Source organism: Triticum urartu, chromosome 1 (assembly GCF_003073215.2).
Source record: "Triticum urartu cultivar G1812 chromosome 1, Tu2.1, whole genome shotgun sequence".
Classification (NCBI taxonomy): Eukaryota; Viridiplantae; Streptophyta; class Magnoliopsida; order Poales; family Poaceae; genus Triticum; species Triticum urartu.
In genome coordinates, this window is record NC_053022.1 from 569,373,000 (window position 1) to 569,391,916 (window position 18,917).

Genomic DNA, 18,917 nt, shown 5'->3' on the forward strand with positions numbered 1-18,917 from the left:
GTTAGGAAACATAACCATCTTCAAACAACGAGCTAGTCAAGTAGAGGCACAGTAGTGACACTATGTTTGTCTATGTATTCACACATGTATTATGTTTCCGGTTAATACAATTCTAGCATGAATAATAAACATTTATCATGATATAAGGAAATAAATAATAGCTTTATTATTGCCTCTAGGGCATATTTCCTTCAGGATCATCCACAATAAACATACTATCATCATTGCAATGACCAACACTACTCACCATATCATTACCTTGTGGCAAACCACATGTAGGTGAAGTAGAAGAAGTTGAGAAGACTATACGGCCGGATGTGGAGGGAGAACAATCATCCCCACAAAACTTGGACACGCCATATTTATCTTGAAGCTTTGTCCACAACTCATGAGCATCCCGGAACGGCATGAGTTGAAATATAACTACATTGATCAAAGCATCGAAAAGCACATTAGAAGCTTGAGCATTGAGGTAAGAGTTTTTCTCATCCTCTAAAGATAAACTTTGGGGATCCTTTGGAGGAGAAAAACCCATATCTACAATTCGCTCTAAATTTGGGTCCATGACCCTAAAGAGATTAAGCATGTGAATTACCCAAACATCAAAATTTGTGCCATCGAAACTAAGAGTGTCAGAGAATCCTAATCCCCTAGTCGACATCTTTACTCTCTAGGCGGTAAATCCTAATAAAGAGAGACAAGGCTCTGATACGAATTGAAAGATCAAGGATGTCGCCTAGAGGGGGGTGAATAGGCGCTTTAAAATAATTATGGTTTAGGCTTGAACAAATGCGGAATAAACCTAGCGGTTAATTTGCTAAGCACAAAACCTAAAACAACTAGGCTCACCTATGTGCACCAACAACTTATGCTAAGCAAGATAAGCAACTATGTGATAGCAAGATATATGACAAAGAACAATATGGCTATCACAAAGTAAAGTGCATAAGTAGAGGGCTCGGGTAAGAGATAACCGAGGCACGCGGAGACGACGATGTATCCCGGAGTTCACACCCTTGTGGATGCTAATCTCCGTTTGGAGCGGTGTGGAGGCACAATGCTCCCCAAGAAGCCACTAGGGCCACAGTAATCTCCTCACGCCCTCGCATAATGCAAGATGTCGTGATTCCACTAAGGGACCCTTGAGGGCGATCACCGAACCCGTACAAATGGCAACCCTTGGGGGCGGTCACCAAACCCGTACACTTTGGAAACCCTTGGGGGCGGTCACCGGTACCCGTCAAATTGCTCGGGGAGATCTCCACAACCTAATTGGAGACCCCGACGCTTGCCCAGAGCTTTACACCACAATGATTGAGCCCCAAACAACACCAACCGTCTAGGGAGCCAAGGCACCCAAGAGGAACAAGATCTAGGGTGCCCAAACACCCAAAAGTAATAAGCATCTCAAACTTCACTTCCACGTATCACCGTGGAGAACTCAAACCGACGCACCAAATGCAATGGCAAGGGCACACGGAGTGCCCAAGTCCTTCTCTCTCAAATCCCACCGGAGCAACTAATGCTAGGGAGGAAAATGAGAGGAAGAACAAGAAGAAGAACACCAAGAACTCCAAGATCTAGATCCAAGGGGTTCCCCTCACATAGAGGAGAAAGTGATTGGTGAAAATGTGGATCTAGATCTCCTCTCTCTCTTTTCCCTCAAAAACTAGCAAGAATCCATGGAGGGATTGAGAGTTAGCAAGCTCAAAGAAGGTCAACAATGGGGGCAAAAACGAGCTCGAGAGATGGGGAACCGTTGGGGAAGAAGACCCCCTTAAATAGGTCCCCACGAATCTGCCCGTTATGTATAGAACAACATAGGAGCGGTACAACCTCTATGAGCACCGGTACAACCGGTAACAGGCAATAAGCGGTACAACCGGCCCACAACCGCCCAACGACTGCACCACAACAGAGACAAGTCCGGTGGTAGAGCGGTACATGACCGGTACAACCTCCGGACCAATTCTGGAGCGGTACAACCGCTCCAAACACCGGCTGTACCGGTCAAGCGGTGCAACCTCTCCATGGGGCGGTACAACCTCTCTATGTAAAACAGGCAATATCAGAACATCCACAACTTTTGCATACGAGCTCCGAATTCAACGAAACCAAGTTTGTTGGAAAGCTAACGACAAGGGCTAACACAAACTTGAGAGAAATAACAATAAGAAGCAAATGAGAAAAGGACCATAATAAAATGGTGAGAACCCTTCCTTGGAAAAGACCGGTAAAACCTCCAACACCGAAAACATCATAGAAGATGCATGCGAACTCCGTTTTCGATGAACTCAAGCTTGTCATCAGGATGACCATAAGCTCTAAGACTCACAAAGCAACCAAACAAGAACCAAGAAAGACAATGCAAGGATGCAATGGTTTGAGCTCTCGACGAATGATACGATCAAGCTACTCCCTAGAGAGCCCCCCTTGATAGTACAGCAATCGATCCTACAACCCAGTCTCCCAACTATCACTATGAGACCGGTAAAATAGAAAACCTATCAAGGGCAAACCTTTGCCTTGCACATAGTCCACTTGAGCTAGATGATGACGATCTTGACTTCCTCAAGTTGAACCACCTTTCTTGATTGTGTAGGCTCGATGAAGACTAGTTGATTGCTCCCCCATACTCCACTATGGGTGAGTCACTCTTTGGCACATCTTCACAATTACATTGACACCACAATGGACGGCAAGCTTCAAGCTTGATTGCTCCCCCATACTCCATTATGGGTGAGCCACTCTTCGAGTTGCTCCACTTGAACTTGCACACTGCAAACTTGATGACGATCACCACTTGATGTCATCCTCCATGGGTTGTATGAGATCTTCCTCTTGACGCAAGACCATGGAAACATACCTAACCCCACAAAGAACTCTCACGTACACCATGGGTTAGTACACAAAGTGTGGGATCACTTGATCCCTCTCGGTACTTCTTCTATGCTTTATGAGTTGATCAACTTGATTCACTCTTGACTTAGTCTTGATCAACATTGAATCTTTCCAACTCTCTTCATTTGGATGATGTCTTGAAGGTAAACATGAATGATCACACAATCTTCTTCTTCAAGACATGCTTGCAATAAGCTCAACTCACACATGACCAATCTTTGGATAATTCCTTGAAAAGCACTTTGGCCATCTCAACTCACACATGACCAATATTTGGATAATTCATTGAAAAGCACTTTGGCCATCTCATAAACTCCTTGAAACCAACACCATGGGATTCAAGACAATCCTATGGACAAATCCTTCAAATATAACTCAAGGCAACCGTTAGTCCATAGAGATTGTCATCAATTACCAAAACCACACATGGGGGCACCGCATGTCCTTTCACCTTGGCAGGATCCACTGCGCCTCCATGGCCCTAGGGCCACCGGAGACGAGGCGGACTTGCGGTGGCGCCGGCGAGAGGCAGGAACCCTAACTTTCTTTCGTAGAGGAGGAGGGGCGACTTCGAATCAGGTGTTACTATCTGAATTTTTGACTACGTCAATTACAATCACCAGATCTTCCATATGCTCGTGCTCATTGACACGCTCACGCAGTACACCGCCACGGCCATACTGATCGGCTGGCGGAGGGTCAAAACGGGCATGCATGGCAGCATCGATGTTGTCTTGACGCTGTGATGATTTAATCGTGTATATATGGGTAGTGATTCGATTCATGTACATAGTAGTTTAGATGATTATTAGGACTCGACGAAGACATTTTTTTGGAAAGACTCAATGGCTATAGAATTTATTAGAAGCTTTGTGCTCTTGGCTTCTTGCAAATTCCAATTAACGCAATGGCATGAGTGTGTACAGCAATTGAGGCGCGAACACAGCTTACCCATATCACCCGTTGACATGCCACGGTCTAATCTGTCACATGTAAGATTAATTTGTACAAATTTATATGCTACAGTAGAGGATGAATCGGTTGTCATTGTTCCACTCATCATATTATTATTTATCCCCTGAAAAAATAGGATGCATCATATAGTACTATACTTTTATTTAACCACGACAAAATATATCACATTACACCTGCGTTTGCACGTAAATAATCTGGTCACATACTACACTAGGGGTAAAATGGTCTTCTTAGGTCAGACTTAACACCGTTGCTACCCAGAACTAATGGAAGTGTCATATAGGGTACAAAATGAAGTTTGAGTGTCAAAAAGAAAAGAAAATACTTTGTAGGGCCGAAAAGGGAAACAAATTTAAGAAAGGGCCAAATAAGGAATTCTCTCCACATATTACCATGAAAAAAAAGTCTCATGTCGTGCAACTGTACGCATGGTGGAGGAGTACGCCATTGTCACGCGAGAACCAAACTAAACAAGTTCCCTAAATTGCTAATAATGTGGGCTATGCAACTTCAAATGAACCTATACCACTCGGTGGGGGACCTACCTGCAAGCAGAAGGTGGCCATGGCACGTGTGCGCACGCGCTCTCATCCTTCTGGCTGGAGGCGGACGATGACTGGTGTTGGGCCAATTGGGCTGGCTGGGCTGCATAGGTGAGTGCTCTCTCTCTCTCTCTCTCTCTCTGATTTCCATTTTTTTCTATTTTGCAACTCTGTTTTGAATTTGGTTTTTAAACCAAATTATTTTTGTTGCTTCTGATAATTATTGTGGGAGATAAATGGATTATTCCAGAGCCCCAAAAAAGTTTCAGAATTATTGGACCTATATATAATTTATAGCGGTTTATAACCCCAATTCAAATAGCTTAGTGACTTAATTCAGAGACCGACTATATCCTTGAAAAAAAGGGGAACATTTTTTATAGAGGTTTTCACCTTGTTCCATAATTTATGAGAATTTTTAAGTGCATTTTGGGTTCATTAGGATTTAAGTCGAATCTTGTTTTAAAATTATCTTGTGAGGCTTCAATTCCCTCAATACAAATTTCTTTGAATTTAGACTTGATGCATGGATTCTTCTCATGCAACTAATTACCAGTAATTATACTATAATATTCTAGTGCTGTGGCACAACCGATGATGATTTGCATATCTCATGCCACCCCTTCGGCTACCGGTGAAGATCCACATGCCTGCCTCCAACTATTTAAATGGAGTAACATCACTTGCACATCCTTGACTGGCGTCGCCTCACAGACTCTCATCCCCTCACGGGTGTTGCCTCACTGCCTCACTCACACCATCTTTCGTCAGTGCTGCCTTCTCCTCCCACTCTTCTCAGGAAACAGCATGCTAAACCGAACCGACCAAGTTATCCATGCAGTACCAAGAAAGTCCCACGGTGTCATCCCTAATGGTCATGTGCAGGTTGAGGCACTAGAGGATTTCAATATTGGACGTTACCTCTTCATACTAACCATTTTTACTTCCACACAAATCACTTTTTTCCCTTAATGTATTAACATACCATCTTAACTACTAAAATATTTGGTTATATCAAGCGATGTTAACCACATGTAATATGATAATTAAATTGACATATAATACAATTCAAAGTTTTATTATCATAATGAAGCGATACTAAACTAGAACTCCAATTCGTCTTGGTAATACATATGTTTTGTCCAGTTTTGTTCAGGACACTTTAGTGAACAGAATTCTACCAAGATCTAAGCAAAGCACATAACTATAAGAAAGGGCACTTTCATCCGGCTAATAATTGGCGACATTTAGTTGCACAATAGTGTGCTCCTACATGTGTCTCGCTATAATAGTATATGGAGGATTTTTTTATCGTGCTAGTAAAATAAATATCCCAGTAGAGATTTGTAGAGTAGGATTATTTGGCTTAGGCATGACTAATCGGAAGTTCTAGATCGTGTAGGGTGTCAACATGTGGGTTTTTCTTGAATTATGCTCTCTCACTTGCTAGTTTTTGGCATTGGTCCTTTAGTTGTTCTGGTCATGTATGTCATTCCCGCCCTTCTTTATGGCATTGTTTCTACCACATACATGTAACAAGTTATTTTTATTATCAAATGAAAAATGCTTTAGCTTAATAATTCATCCAGTTCACGAAAAAGTGACACTTTCAGTTGGCACGGTTTTAAAGGTTAACTTTGGACACTAGCTTCTGTTGCAATATATCTACATGTACAATGACCAAAAAATCACAGTGTACAATTCCTAAACTACTTCTCCAAATAGATTTATGCATATCATTTTTAAGTTTTAAAAAACAATTATTTAGTGGTCAAAATTACAAATTTTGACTGGACCGATCTCCAGTTGCATATTCTTTACTCAAATATATTTTTAATAATATTTTTAATAAAAATGAGGTTTTATTGACTCGAAACGCTGACAGCATAAGACATATGAGTGATTGAATTAGTTCATGTGGAGGATACAATGAACATAGGCAAAACCCGTGAATCAATTGCTACATAAACGACACTCATTCATCACCACCACCTGCCTATGACCCCATTAATTGCTTGCTCACTCTCCCTCACTCTTGATTTAGTACATGCAAGCATCACTCATGAGTCATGATCCAATTATGGGCACCTTGCATGTCATTATGAGAATGATTTACGGTCACATATCATTGAGATGACGCAAAAAAATCATTTAGATGAGATCATTATTAACTATAACTGCTTGTTGGTGTTTAACTGCGTCGCAGGAAGGAATCCTAGTGAAGATAACTAGAAGCCGCTTAAGAAATCGAGATATAGTACCAGTAATACTGATGGTCACATATTCATCATTTCAACACCACGATCCGGATAGAAGGCCATATTGACGGTCACATGTCCATATTGAACTTTTTTGCAAAGATCGAAGCCCGGAAGACTGACTCGAACAAGGAGCGCCGCCATCCGTCCAAATGCTGCCCTATGAGGACTAAAACTCTACCTATCTACTAGCACGAACAAAGACACCTAGATTCTCCTCCCCGTCACCGGGTGCCGGAGTGGCAGACGAAGGGGAGGCGAATCCACGGGCTCGCTGGTGAAGATCGAGGGGAGGGAGGCTTTCCCAAGCCGCCTTGGAAGAGATGAAAGAAAAGAAAGACTGTTTTTTTATTCTACACAAATCATTTTTTCACTCAATATAAACTATTTTTATCGGTGTAACCTTCAACATACCATCTTAACTACTAAATACTTCCTCCATTCCTAAATATAAGTCATTTTAGAGATTTCAATATAGACGCAGTTTATAGTGTAGATTCACTCACTTTGCTCCGTGTGTAGTCTATATTAAAATCTCTAAAAAAGACTTATATTTAGGAACGAAGGGAGTATTTAGTTGTATAATATGGTTAACCGGGCATAATATGATAAACTAAATTCCACTACTATGCAATTTATCATTAAATAAGTGCCACAGTAGAACTCCAGTTAGTCATGGTAATATACATTTTATTAGTTTTTGTTTAGGACATTTCAGTGAACCGAATCCTACCAAGATCTAAGCAGAGCATACGACTATAAGAAAAATACTTCCAACTCAAAAATCAAAGTATTAGAGGGGAATTTGTGTTTGTACGTCACCATCTAAACCAATTTGGTGCTTTCCTTTCATTGTCCTACAAGAAAAAGGCTATGCATTAACTCGGTCAAATTAAAAACCATGTCATGCATCGACTCAGGGGGTGTTTGGTTCAAGGACATTTTAGTCCCAGAGACTAGAAAAAGTCCCTAGAAACCAAACAGGAGGGACTTTTTCTACAGGGACTAGAAAAAGACTCTACTAGAGAGTCTTTTTTGATTAGTCCATGGGACTAGAAAAAGTCCTATGACTTCTGAACCAAACACCACCTCAATCAAATCAAATATTTTTTTACGAAAACCTCAACTAGATTAAAAACTTTCCTTGCCTTCCACAACTCATACCCAAATCAAATCAGATCTTATCAAAACCTCAAATAACTGGAAAAAAATTGTCTTTCCCTACCCATACTCAAATAAACCAGATCTTGCCAAAATCTAGAATATGGTGGGTGTAACGTGTATGTCGGACATGATTGATGTTGAACCACTAGAATATGTGTGCCGCCATTGCAACATACGGCCAAATAGCTAATACTACTAATAATAAAACACTTCCATCCACCTAAGAATTAGTGATACTTAGTTGTGCAATAGTGTTCTTATATCTTTAAGTATGTGGAGAGTTTTTTGGTCAAGACAGTCAAGTAAATATCCTAATGGTGATTATTAGAGTAGGATTACCTGGCTTAGGGATGACTAATCGGAAATTCTACACGGTATAAGGTGTCAACATGTGGGTTTTCCTCGAACTATGCTTTCTCTCCCTTGCTAGTTTTTGACATTGCTCGTTTTGTTATTTTTGTCATGTATGGCATTCCTGCCCTTCAAGGTTATAACTGGTCAAATTGATCGGGCATGCATGCTAGACATTTTATTTCATTGTTTCTAAAACATACATGTACCAAGTCTTTTTCCTCTTCAAATTAATAATGTCTTAATTTAATAATTCATCCAGTTCATGAAAAAAAGTGACGTTTTCAATGGGCACGGTCTTAAAAAGTATCTTCCGCCACCAGTTTCGGTTGTGATATATGTACAATGACCAACAAAATTGCGGTGTTCCTCGAGGAAAAAGATATGTAGTTTTGAATACTTCTCGAGACAGACCCATGTGTATCACTTTTGAGATTTAACACAAAACATTTCAACAAATATCAGTGATTGAAATTTTAAATTTCGATTGGACCAACCTCTAAACTGTTGGGGAACGTGGTAATTTCAAAAAAAAAAATCCTACGCACACACAGGATCATGGTGATGCATAGCAACGAGAGGGGAGAGTGTTGTCTACGTACCCTCGTAGACCGTTTGCAGAAGCGTTATATCAACGCGGTTGATGTAGTCATACGTCTTCATGATCCGACCGATCCAAGTACCGAAAGCACGGCACCTCCGAGTTCTGCACACGTTCGGCTCGGTGACGTCCTCGCCTTCTCGATCCAGCAAGAGGGGCAAAGTAGTAGATGAGTTCCGGCAGCACGACGGCGTGGTGACGGTGTTGGTGAAGAACAATCTCCGCAGGGCTTTGCCTAAGCACTACGAAAACTATGACGGAGGATAAACTAGAGGGGACGGGGTTGTCGGCACATGGCTTGGTGTTTCTTGATCTATCTTGGGTGCTAGCCCTACCCCTCTATTTATATGTTGAGCCTTGGGGTCAAAACTTGGAGTAAAAGCCTCCACAAAGTTGGTTTCACCCGAAAGGCAAGAGTACTTCGCAAAACTTCCTTTTGCGCTTTCCAAACACCTTGTGGGCTTTCCCCTTTGTCCCAAATAAAGTGTTCTCGTACCCAAACATTTCGGGAAACATCCGGAACCCCTTCCGATGAATTCCGGAACCCTTCCGGAGTCCAAACACTATTATCCCATATATCAATCTTTATCTCCGAACCATTCCGGAGTTCCTCGTCATGTCCGTGATCTTATCCGGAACTCCAAACAACATTTGGTCACCAACATACATAACTCATAGTACTATATCGTCAACAAACGTTAAGGGTGCTGTAGCAACTCGACCCGAATGGATCAAGTCTCTGTGCTTAAGTGTCATCCCTGGATCGGTATGCTGACACACACAGTACTCGAGGATTTATAATAGAGGTAAATCACATGTAAAAAGTAACATAAATACTATTACCTCAATCCAAATAGTGGAAGTAACAAGGTTGTGGATTCCCATCAACACCAACGGCAAAGTTGAGTGTAGAAATCGTAACCCTAACGTATCACTTACTCGTCGTAAGAAATCCTGCAACATGAGACGTTGCAGCCACAAAGGGTCAGTACATTGAATGTACTGGCAAATTCACACCATAGAGAATGATGAACAATGGCTATCACTACATGCATATATGGCTGGTGGAAAAGCTCTATGGTTATAAGGTTTTTGCGAAAAGCCAATTTTTCCCTACTGCAAAGGAATAAATCTTATTTAACTATCATGGTGGTTGTCGAACATTGAGAATGGTTGACAGCATTCTCAATCCCAATTAAGTAACATCATTAAACCCAACAAAATTAATTTAAAGTAACATGATGCGATTCACATGATAATCCAGGTACTAGATACTCAAGATGTCCATAATCGGGGACACGGCTAATCATGATTAGTTTATACACTCTGCAGAGGTTTGCGCACTTTTCCCCACAAGACTCGATCTCCTCCGTTGGGATTCTCGCACTGCATGGTGTTTGAGAAACGGATGACCGAGACATAGCCTTTCAGAAGCACTAGCACCTTACGATGGATAGACCGTTACACCTACTTTCCCCTACATCTGCTAGTCTACCCTGTAAGAGTTCGCACGACTTAATCAACTATACTAGAGCCCATAATAGCTTGTGACTGCACACGAAAGTTTCTAGTATGAAAAATCTCATGATCCCTTTGAGCCTGGGTGGCGGTCCATAAAAAAACAGGCAATCCTGGTCTACCCAGGTGCCTAGACAGGCAATCCTGGAATAACCAGGTACCTCAATCCACCCAGATGTGTGTTTAAGTTGCCACCTTAAGTAAACCATTAATTAACAAACTCACATTTGTCATGAATACTCTCAAAACCCAATCCACGTCTACGAGCATAGCATGGCACTATAAGCATAACGTAAAAGTAACTCCCAAAGTTTGAATGCAGGGCAATAGGTTCCTACCTCATCAACTACTTCCCAATACCCACAATTTAATTAGATCCTAATCATGCAATAAAAACTGGGTATGAAAGAGGTATGATCAAAGTGTGAACTTGCCTGCAATGTTGATGAAGATGATTTGCACTCAAAACTCTTGATAGCTCTACTCGTCACACTCCGGTCAATCTAACGTAAGCAAGCAATAGTAACCACACATAAGCAATCACTCAAAAGATCAGAAAGATCGAAGAAGACAATTCGGAAAACATCAAAACCAAGCAAATAACTCTTGTAACATAAAACAATTTCTAACAGTACCAAAATTATATGAATTTGGCCTTATCAGAAAATTTAGGTCAAGAGCTTCGATTTGCAAAAAGAATCTACTCAAACAGAGCTACGAAACTCAACTTATGATCAAAATAAGTTTGAATATAAATCTGAACAAAATTCGAAATTTGAAAATTTCAAAAAGTTGATGTGACAGGTTCACTGGATAGGTGAAAACAAGACGAACCTATAGGCGCTGGTTTCATCTAATTTGGATAAACGAGTGAAAAGTTTGGCTATTTGAAAAATCAGGGCCAAACTGTTTTACGAGAAAAAAAAAATAGCTACGGTTAAGGTCTAACGTATAAAAACGTAGACTAATTGATAATCTAATTATTCTATTGTATTAGTCTAAAAATAATAAACTACGGAAGTATAAAAAGAAGAAAAAAATAAAGAAAGATACCTTTATAAGGCAGAGAAAAGATGACTTTGGAGAGAAGAGAAAATTTCTAGAAGTCGCGCCGGAGAGGAGAAATATATTTTTCTTAAATGAATCTAGTCAAACCAAAATATTGATTTAACCCGAATCGGATGATTTTTGGAGGGTCTACGGGTCTATATTTATTGGTGGAAAAAAGGCTTATGGTTCAAAGGCTAAGCAATGTGGGACTAAATGTAGACGAAAATATACGAAATAGAGAAAAAAAGAGACGGATGGGCCTAAAGGCATTCGGCCGGCCGCGCGCACGCTGCTGCAGTGCAGTTTTTTTTTTACGAAATTCGCCTAAGAAAAAAATGGCTGGCTGGGCCTGGCCTATTTAAGAGAAAAAAACAATGGGGCGCCAGAAGCTACTATACTGCGCATTGTAGACGATAAATAAATATGGGCCGCACGAACAGTTTTAAAAAAATAGAAACAGAAGGAAAACCGAATAACAAAAATAAAATAAAAATTTTATATAGGCATATTATATATCAAAATTTTCAGAAAAAGATTTTCTACGACATGAACATTTTTCTAGCATTAAATAAAATACACACAAATTCTAATAATTCCAACAGTGCTCCTGCTCTAATAAGATCCAACAAAAATCATTTTAAAAATACCAAAATGAAATCAAATTTATTTCTCTCCAATTTTCTGTTGTAGGGAATCATGTTACCCTAATTTCCATATATTTTATTTTTGGAGAAAAATAATTTGAATAAAACTCAAATAACTCCAAATTGAAAATAAATTCAAAAGAACTTTGAATTTAATTCTTTGAAACTCCCAACTCATATTTCATATAATTTGAAGAAGTCATTTTATCTTCTCTCATGAAAATCATTGAGCTGCATGAAGTTTATGAATTGAAATATTTCCAAATGAAATTCAATTATTTTCAAATACCCTTTCATTTAATTTAAATGGAAGAAGTCATATCATCTTCGCTCAAGGGTTTTGTATTTGAAAATAATTTGAATTCATGGAGATCAGAAAGCAAATATGAAAGTTTGGGAAAGTCCTTTTATTCCCTCTCATTTAACTTTCAAAAAGTTTTGAATTCACTCACTTTCAGACAATCAATCAAACAATCAATCAAATCTATCTATTTATTATAACATTCCAAAATTTAGAATTTTGGGATGTTACACGTGCGGACCCTATGGGTTCGAGAACTATGTAGACATGACTGAGACACCTCTCTGGTCAATAACCAATAGCGGGACCTGGATGCCCCATATTGGCTCCTACATATTCTACGAAGATCTTTATCGGTCAGACCTCATAACAACATACGTTGTTCCCTTTGTCATCGGTATGTTACTTGCCCGAGATTCGATCGTCGGTATCTCAATACCTAGTTCAATCTCGTTACCGGCAAGTCTCTTTACTCGTTCCATAATACATCATCCCTGAAAGGATCGATATGGTTGACTAGAGGGGGGGTGAATAGGCAACTACCAATTTTTAGCTTTTCTTTACCAAATTAAACTTTGCATCAAAGTAGGTTGTCTAGATGTGCAACTAGGTGAGCAACCTATATGATGCAATAACAACAAGCATACAAGCAAGCAAGGGAAGAAACACTAAAGAGCTTGCACAAGTAAAGGTAAGAGATAACCAAGAGTGGATCCGGTGAAGACGAGGATGTGTTACCGAAGTTCCTTCCTTTTGAGGGGAAGTACATCTCCGTTGGAGCGGTGTGGAGGCACAATGCTCCCCAAGAAGCCACTAGGGCCACCGTATTCTCCTCACGCCCTCACACAATGCGAGATGCCGTGATTCCACTATTGGTGCCCTTGAAGGCGGCGACCGAACCTTTACAAACAAGGTTGGGGCAATCTCCACAACTTAATCGGAGGCTCCCAACAAGACCACGAAGCTTCACCACAATGGAATATGGCTCCGAGGTGACCTCAACCGTCTAGGGTGCTCAAACACCCAAGAGTAACAAGATCCGCTAGGGATGAGTGGGGGAATCGAAAATCCCTTGGTGGAAGTGTAGATCGGAACCTTCTCAACCACTCCCGAGCAAATCAACAAGTTTGATTGGCTAGAGAGATAGATCGGGCGAAAATGAAGCTTGGAGTATTTAATGGAGCTTGAGCAATAAATGGAGCTTGGGGGAGGAAGAGGTAGGTGAGAAGGAAGAAGGGGACTCCCTTTTATAGTGGGGGCAACAATCTCGTTGCCCCCCACCAACCAGCCCTACACAGGGCGGTACTACTGCTAAGAGGGGGCGGTACTATCGCCAGGACAACGGTACTGCCGCGCCAGCCAGCGGTACTGCCGCGCTGAGGAGACTAGTAGGGAACGGACCCAAATGCGGTACTACCGCGGTGGTAGGGCGGTACTACCGCTCCTGGAACGGTACTACCGCCACTACAACCGTGACTAGTGCCGCAAAACCCGACACGAGAGAAAGACCTCTCGAATCGAGGCGGTAGGAGCCAGACTGCCCAGCGGTACTACGGCAGTGGGGTCAAGGGCGGTAGTACCGCTGTGGAGCGGTACTGCCGCTTGTGACCCTTCGGCCGTAGTACCGCAGGCAGTGCGGTACTACCGCTGGGGCGCGAGAGAAAGAGAGAAGAAATCTCTCAAAGAAGCTGAGAACAAGGCGGAGGTGCCAGGCCCCCAGCGGTACTACTGCTGTGGAGCCACGGGCGGTACTACCGCTGCGGAGCGGTACTGCCGCTTGTGGCTCCTCAACGGTACTACCGCTGGGTGCGCGGTACTACCGCTTTGACCCAGACAGGACAAGGAAGAGAGAGGAGAGATCTCTTCAATGGAAAGGAAAAGCTCGGAGGGTGAGAAGCTGATGTGTACGTGATGATTCCACCCATGCAAAACCCCAGCGGACCCCCTCTTGATAGTACGGTGCCCTCTACGCAACTAGTCCACCAAGAAAGAAACGAAAGAGCTACACCGTCTTGAAATACACTCCGAGGGGAAGAAGGCGTCTTGTGCCAGGGGAGAATCTGTGAATTATTCAAAGCACAAGATTAGTCCGCAAATATGTTGTCATCAATCACCAAAACTACCTTGAGAGAGATATGCCGTAACAATCCCGCAACTAACTCATTAGTTGCAATGCTTGCAAGGCTTATAGTGATGTGCATTACCAAGTGGGCCCAGAGATACATATCCGACAATCGGAGTGACAAATCTTAATCTCGAAATACGCCAATCCAACAAGTACCTTTGGAGACATCTGTAGAGCACCTTTATAATCACCCAGTTACGTTGTGACGTTTGGTAGCACACAAAGTGTTCCTCCGGTAAACGGGAGTTGCATAATCTCATAGTCATAGGAACATGTATAAGTCATGAAGAAAGCAATAGCAGAATACTAAACGATCGAGTGCTAAGCTAACGGAATGGGTCAAGTCAATCACATCATTCTCCTAATGATGTGATCCCGTTAATCAAATGACAACTCATGTCAATGGCTAGGAAACATAACCATCTTTGATCAACGAGCTAGTCAAGTAGAGGCATAGTAGTGACACTCTGTTTGTCTATGTATTCACACAAGTATTATGTTTCCGGTTAATACAATTCTAGTATGAATAATAAACATTTATCATGAATTAAGGAAATAAATAATAACTTTATTATTGCCTCTAGGGCATATTTCCTTCGTAAACCTCAACATGTTTCCTTACTCGAACATGAAACAACATATATTGTTTTATGATAAAAAGGAGCATCGTTGCGAATGGCTGCTTCAACAAGAGTAGAGGATGGGCGCCGATGAAAAAACGCCTGGGAATGGGTTGGGAGCTTATCTGTTTCTTTGTTTTGAGTTTCTTCGTTGGAATAGTTTGAAGTTTCTTCTTAGATAGCTATAGTTGTTCTAAGCTTTGTCACTACTGTATACTGCGGACAGGGGATGGAGCCCTGCGTGGTAACCATTTCATCCCCGGGTTTTTTAGTCATTCTCCCCCTGGAGGCCAAGGTAGGGTGTGTGGGGGTCGAGAAAAAACTGTTTTATGACTATGTTTATGTGGTTTCCTTTCATCTCAATGAAATGAAATCGGGGCCGTGCCCCTTAATTCAAAAAAAAAAGGGAGCATCTTTGGACTCATGACTTCCTCTGCCAAGAGAGAAAGAGTCGAAGATACCGAAGGAAAGTTGGGTGGGCGCAAAACCAGTTCGTGGAAACACGGACAACATAATACACACGAGTGGTCAAATTACGGTGTACTAATTTTGTTTTTTGACAGGAATTACAGCGTACTATTGATTTCTCCACATAACCCTCGCGTTGTACGTACGTACTGTAGTACATCTGACCAAACCGACACGCATTCATCACCACCACCAGCCTATGACCCCATTGATTGATAGCTCTCTCCCACGCTCCATCTCTGCACAGCTCAGGCACAGGCAGCACCGATCGAATTATGCTAGCATCATGACCAAATTACATACACCTGCACGCCACTAGCTATGTGTAGAGTACGATTTACAGTCACGCATCACTGAGACGGAATCATGGATCCTGGTGAAGACAATTACAAGCCGCTTCAGACAGCGAGATCCAGCGCCAGTGCACCACACACACCAGTGTACGAGTGTGCTAGTGGCTAGTGTGATGGCCGGGACAAAAGCAAGCACCAACCAAGAACGGATCAATCAATCAATGGTTCCACTTCCACCCACCAAATGGCGCTAAATCCAAGCATAACCAAGCCGCATTTTACAGATCGACTCTCTCTCTCAACCGGCGCGCGCTGAGGTGGTGGTGAGGTAGCTCGGGCTCCCCGTGCCCACCGCGCGCACTCCACTCACTCACTCTCCTCTTCTTCACCCCCACCACTTGGTTTTGGTGGCATTGATAACGCTTACTCTGCACTCCACTCGAGGAAGGTATGGAGAGAATGCAGCAGCAGGAGGAGGAGCAGCAGGCGGCGCGGCGGCGGCGGAGCCCGGGGGGATGGGAGGGGGCGGGGGCGGCCACCGTGGACGAGGCCTCCATGGAGCGCAGCAAGAGCTTCGTCAACGCCCTGCAGGTCGGTGCATTCCTTCCCCAGATCCCACGCGCCTCCGCTCTGCTCCACGGTGGATCCAGCCGGCTCTGTTCTTGACGGTTTTGGTGGGTGCAGGAGCTCAAGAACCTGCGGCCGCAGCTCTACTCCGCCTCCGAGTACTGCGAGAGGTCCTACCTCAACACCCACCAGAAGCAGATGTGAGCCACCGCCACCTCATCTCTGCTCCTCCATTGCCAACCTCTCTGCACATCTCGTTCTCACTCTGACAGGGAGAATTTACCATCTTGCTAACATGGTGGACTGGTGATTCCTCTTACAATTGCATTTTGCGTGCTACCTAGTACATGTTGTCTCTGTTTTGTCACTTGGCATAGGGCCTAACTGAATTGAACTGAAGGTTGGTGCAGCATGCAATAGGTACTATAAGGTAGCTTGATGTCCATATGTGAGTATGTGACTAGCTAGGCAACAAATGCTGCTAGCTGAACTGAACAAGGATATGTCATTTTGGTTTTATCTGGGATTTTTGGAATCATCCAACAACAGCCTGCCTGTGTACGTATGTACTAGCCGATGAAGGAGTGGTGGCATTCAGAGTACTCCAGTACAGTATTTGTTTTCTGAAGATATCTCTTTTCTGAACAACAGCCAGCCTGCCTATGTACCATGTACTGGCGATTGGATTTATTCTGGGTGTTCCCCAATCATGTGGTGTCAGTTTGTCACTTGGTTCGAATTATATCAAAGGGGTTCACCCTGCTCATGTCTGACAGTGCAGAAGCAAGTTCTGAAGCATGAAGTAGAGTCAATTTTGTATGGTAAATTTGGTGAATGAACAGTCAACAGTGTAGTGATTTGTAATGCACATCATAACCTTGCTTCAGAATATGACATGTTTTTCCTCGTGAATACTGAACTTGCTAATCGTGGTCAGGGTGCTGGACAACTTGAAGGACTACGCGGTGCGGGCGGTTGTCAACGCCGTCGACCACCTAGGCACTGTGGCCTACAAACTGACGGACCTATTCGAGCAGCAGGCTTCCGAGATCTCGACCTTCGAGCTAAAGCTTGCGCGCTTGAACCAGGTATTTGCTTGATGTTTATCACTAAGATGCGCAGTCTATGGCGGCGAAACAATGCAGCTAATATGACACTTGCTCTGTTGTCCACCCATAGCAAATCTTCACCTGCCAAATCTATGTGGACAAAGAAGGCTCCAGGCAGCAGCAGATGATGGGGGCAAGCATGAAGCACCACAAGCACTACATCCTACCATGTAAGAAGAAATTCTGAACTTGCAGTCTTATCCTTTTCTGAAATTTTTAGTATAGTAAGTGAAAAAAAGCTGAACTTAACTTGAGAATTCTCTGTGCAAATGTAGCTACTGGTTATAAGAGAACTCAGGCCGTTGCGCACCTGGGAACCGACACTAATCAGGAATCACAGCCTAGACCTTACCCCTCAGGTGCTTCTTCTTTCAAATTTCATTTGCCACTCTGTGCCAATCACAATACGTACCTAAACAAGAAAAATCTTGGATTTCTGTGTGTGCAGCAAAGACGCTTTCCTGGCATCTGGCATCGGACAATAGCCCTTCGGCAAATGGAGCACATAAACCTACATTCATGTAAGACAGTCATCCTAATTTCTTTTAACTTTGTTTATGTGACACATGTTGTTTCTTATGCCAAGCCTAACTTGCCGCCGCCCGGTTTTTGTGCAGCCTAGATGACACGATACCATCCAAACTCGCATCAGATGGTCCGCATCTTCTTGGTACATCCGTTTTACATCCGTTTGAGTTCTTAGAGGGCATGGAATCATATGAATGTGGTTTCACCTGTCAAGTGCACATATTTTTGAACTTCTGCTCTAAGACAACATATTTGTTAACTCTCAAACTAGAATTTTGATTGCTGAGTTTACTTTGCAAATTGTCAACTGGATGTTTCATGTGAATTGCTGATGTTTCAGGTAAGGAGTTGCCTGCTTCTCCCGTGCGTAGGCCTTTGCAACTTAACAGGAATATCAAATCCGACGTCGCACAAAAGGTTGGCGCAAAGGTAAATTAGAATATGATGTAAACCTTTCAAGAAATCACACTATGCTAAGAAGGGCATCATCCTTATGTCGTAATCTATCCGTGCCAGATTTCGATTTGGTTATCCTAGTTTCTTAAAGGTACCATTGTGTGCATTTTCAGGATCTGTCAGCGTTTAGTTCTTTCGACAGGCCTACAGGGCGTGAAATCCAAAAGGCTCCTGCCAGCACTAAGAGCGTGCTAGCATCTCTTTTTATCAAGCACAAGTCAGCAAAGATGAAAAGTATCTCAGCTCGATGATCCTCCCTTGATGTAATTGAAGTTTGTTGTAATAACCAGTACAAGCCAAGTAAAATGCAATTGTATCTCTTCAAGATGTCAAGTCATAACATCTCTTATCTGTGTAATATGTGCTGATTCAAAGCCTGTAATGAAAATCATATGCAAGTTTGGAAGTGTGTTTAGTTATATTCATCCAATAGCATGATCTTCCTT

General features: G+C 42.4%; 1 protein-coding gene across 2 annotated transcripts; it reads left to right on the plus strand.

The window, feature by feature from the left end:
* Positions 1-15,995: 15,995 nt before the first annotated feature.
* LOC125531388 (probable protein ABIL4) lies at positions 15,996-18,890 on the plus strand. Of its 2 annotated transcripts, none has more exons than XM_048695818.1 (9): positions 15,996-16,402; positions 16,496-16,578; positions 17,316-17,466; positions 17,558-17,657; positions 17,763-17,846; positions 17,936-18,008; positions 18,105-18,142; positions 18,356-18,444; positions 18,585-18,890. In XM_048695818.1, exons 1-9 carry the CDS (start codon positions 16,262-16,264, stop codon positions 18,720-18,722), a joined length of 897 nt encoding a protein of 298 aa, XP_048551775.1. In that variant the 5' UTR covers positions 15,996-16,261; the 3' UTR covers positions 18,723-18,890. The 2 variants fall into 2 exon arrangements, with proteins under 2 accessions (XP_048551775.1, XP_048551765.1); XM_048695808.1 differs by having other exon boundaries at positions 16,005-16,402; positions 18,105-18,157.
* The last annotated feature ends 27 nt before the right edge of the window (positions 18,891-18,917 follow it).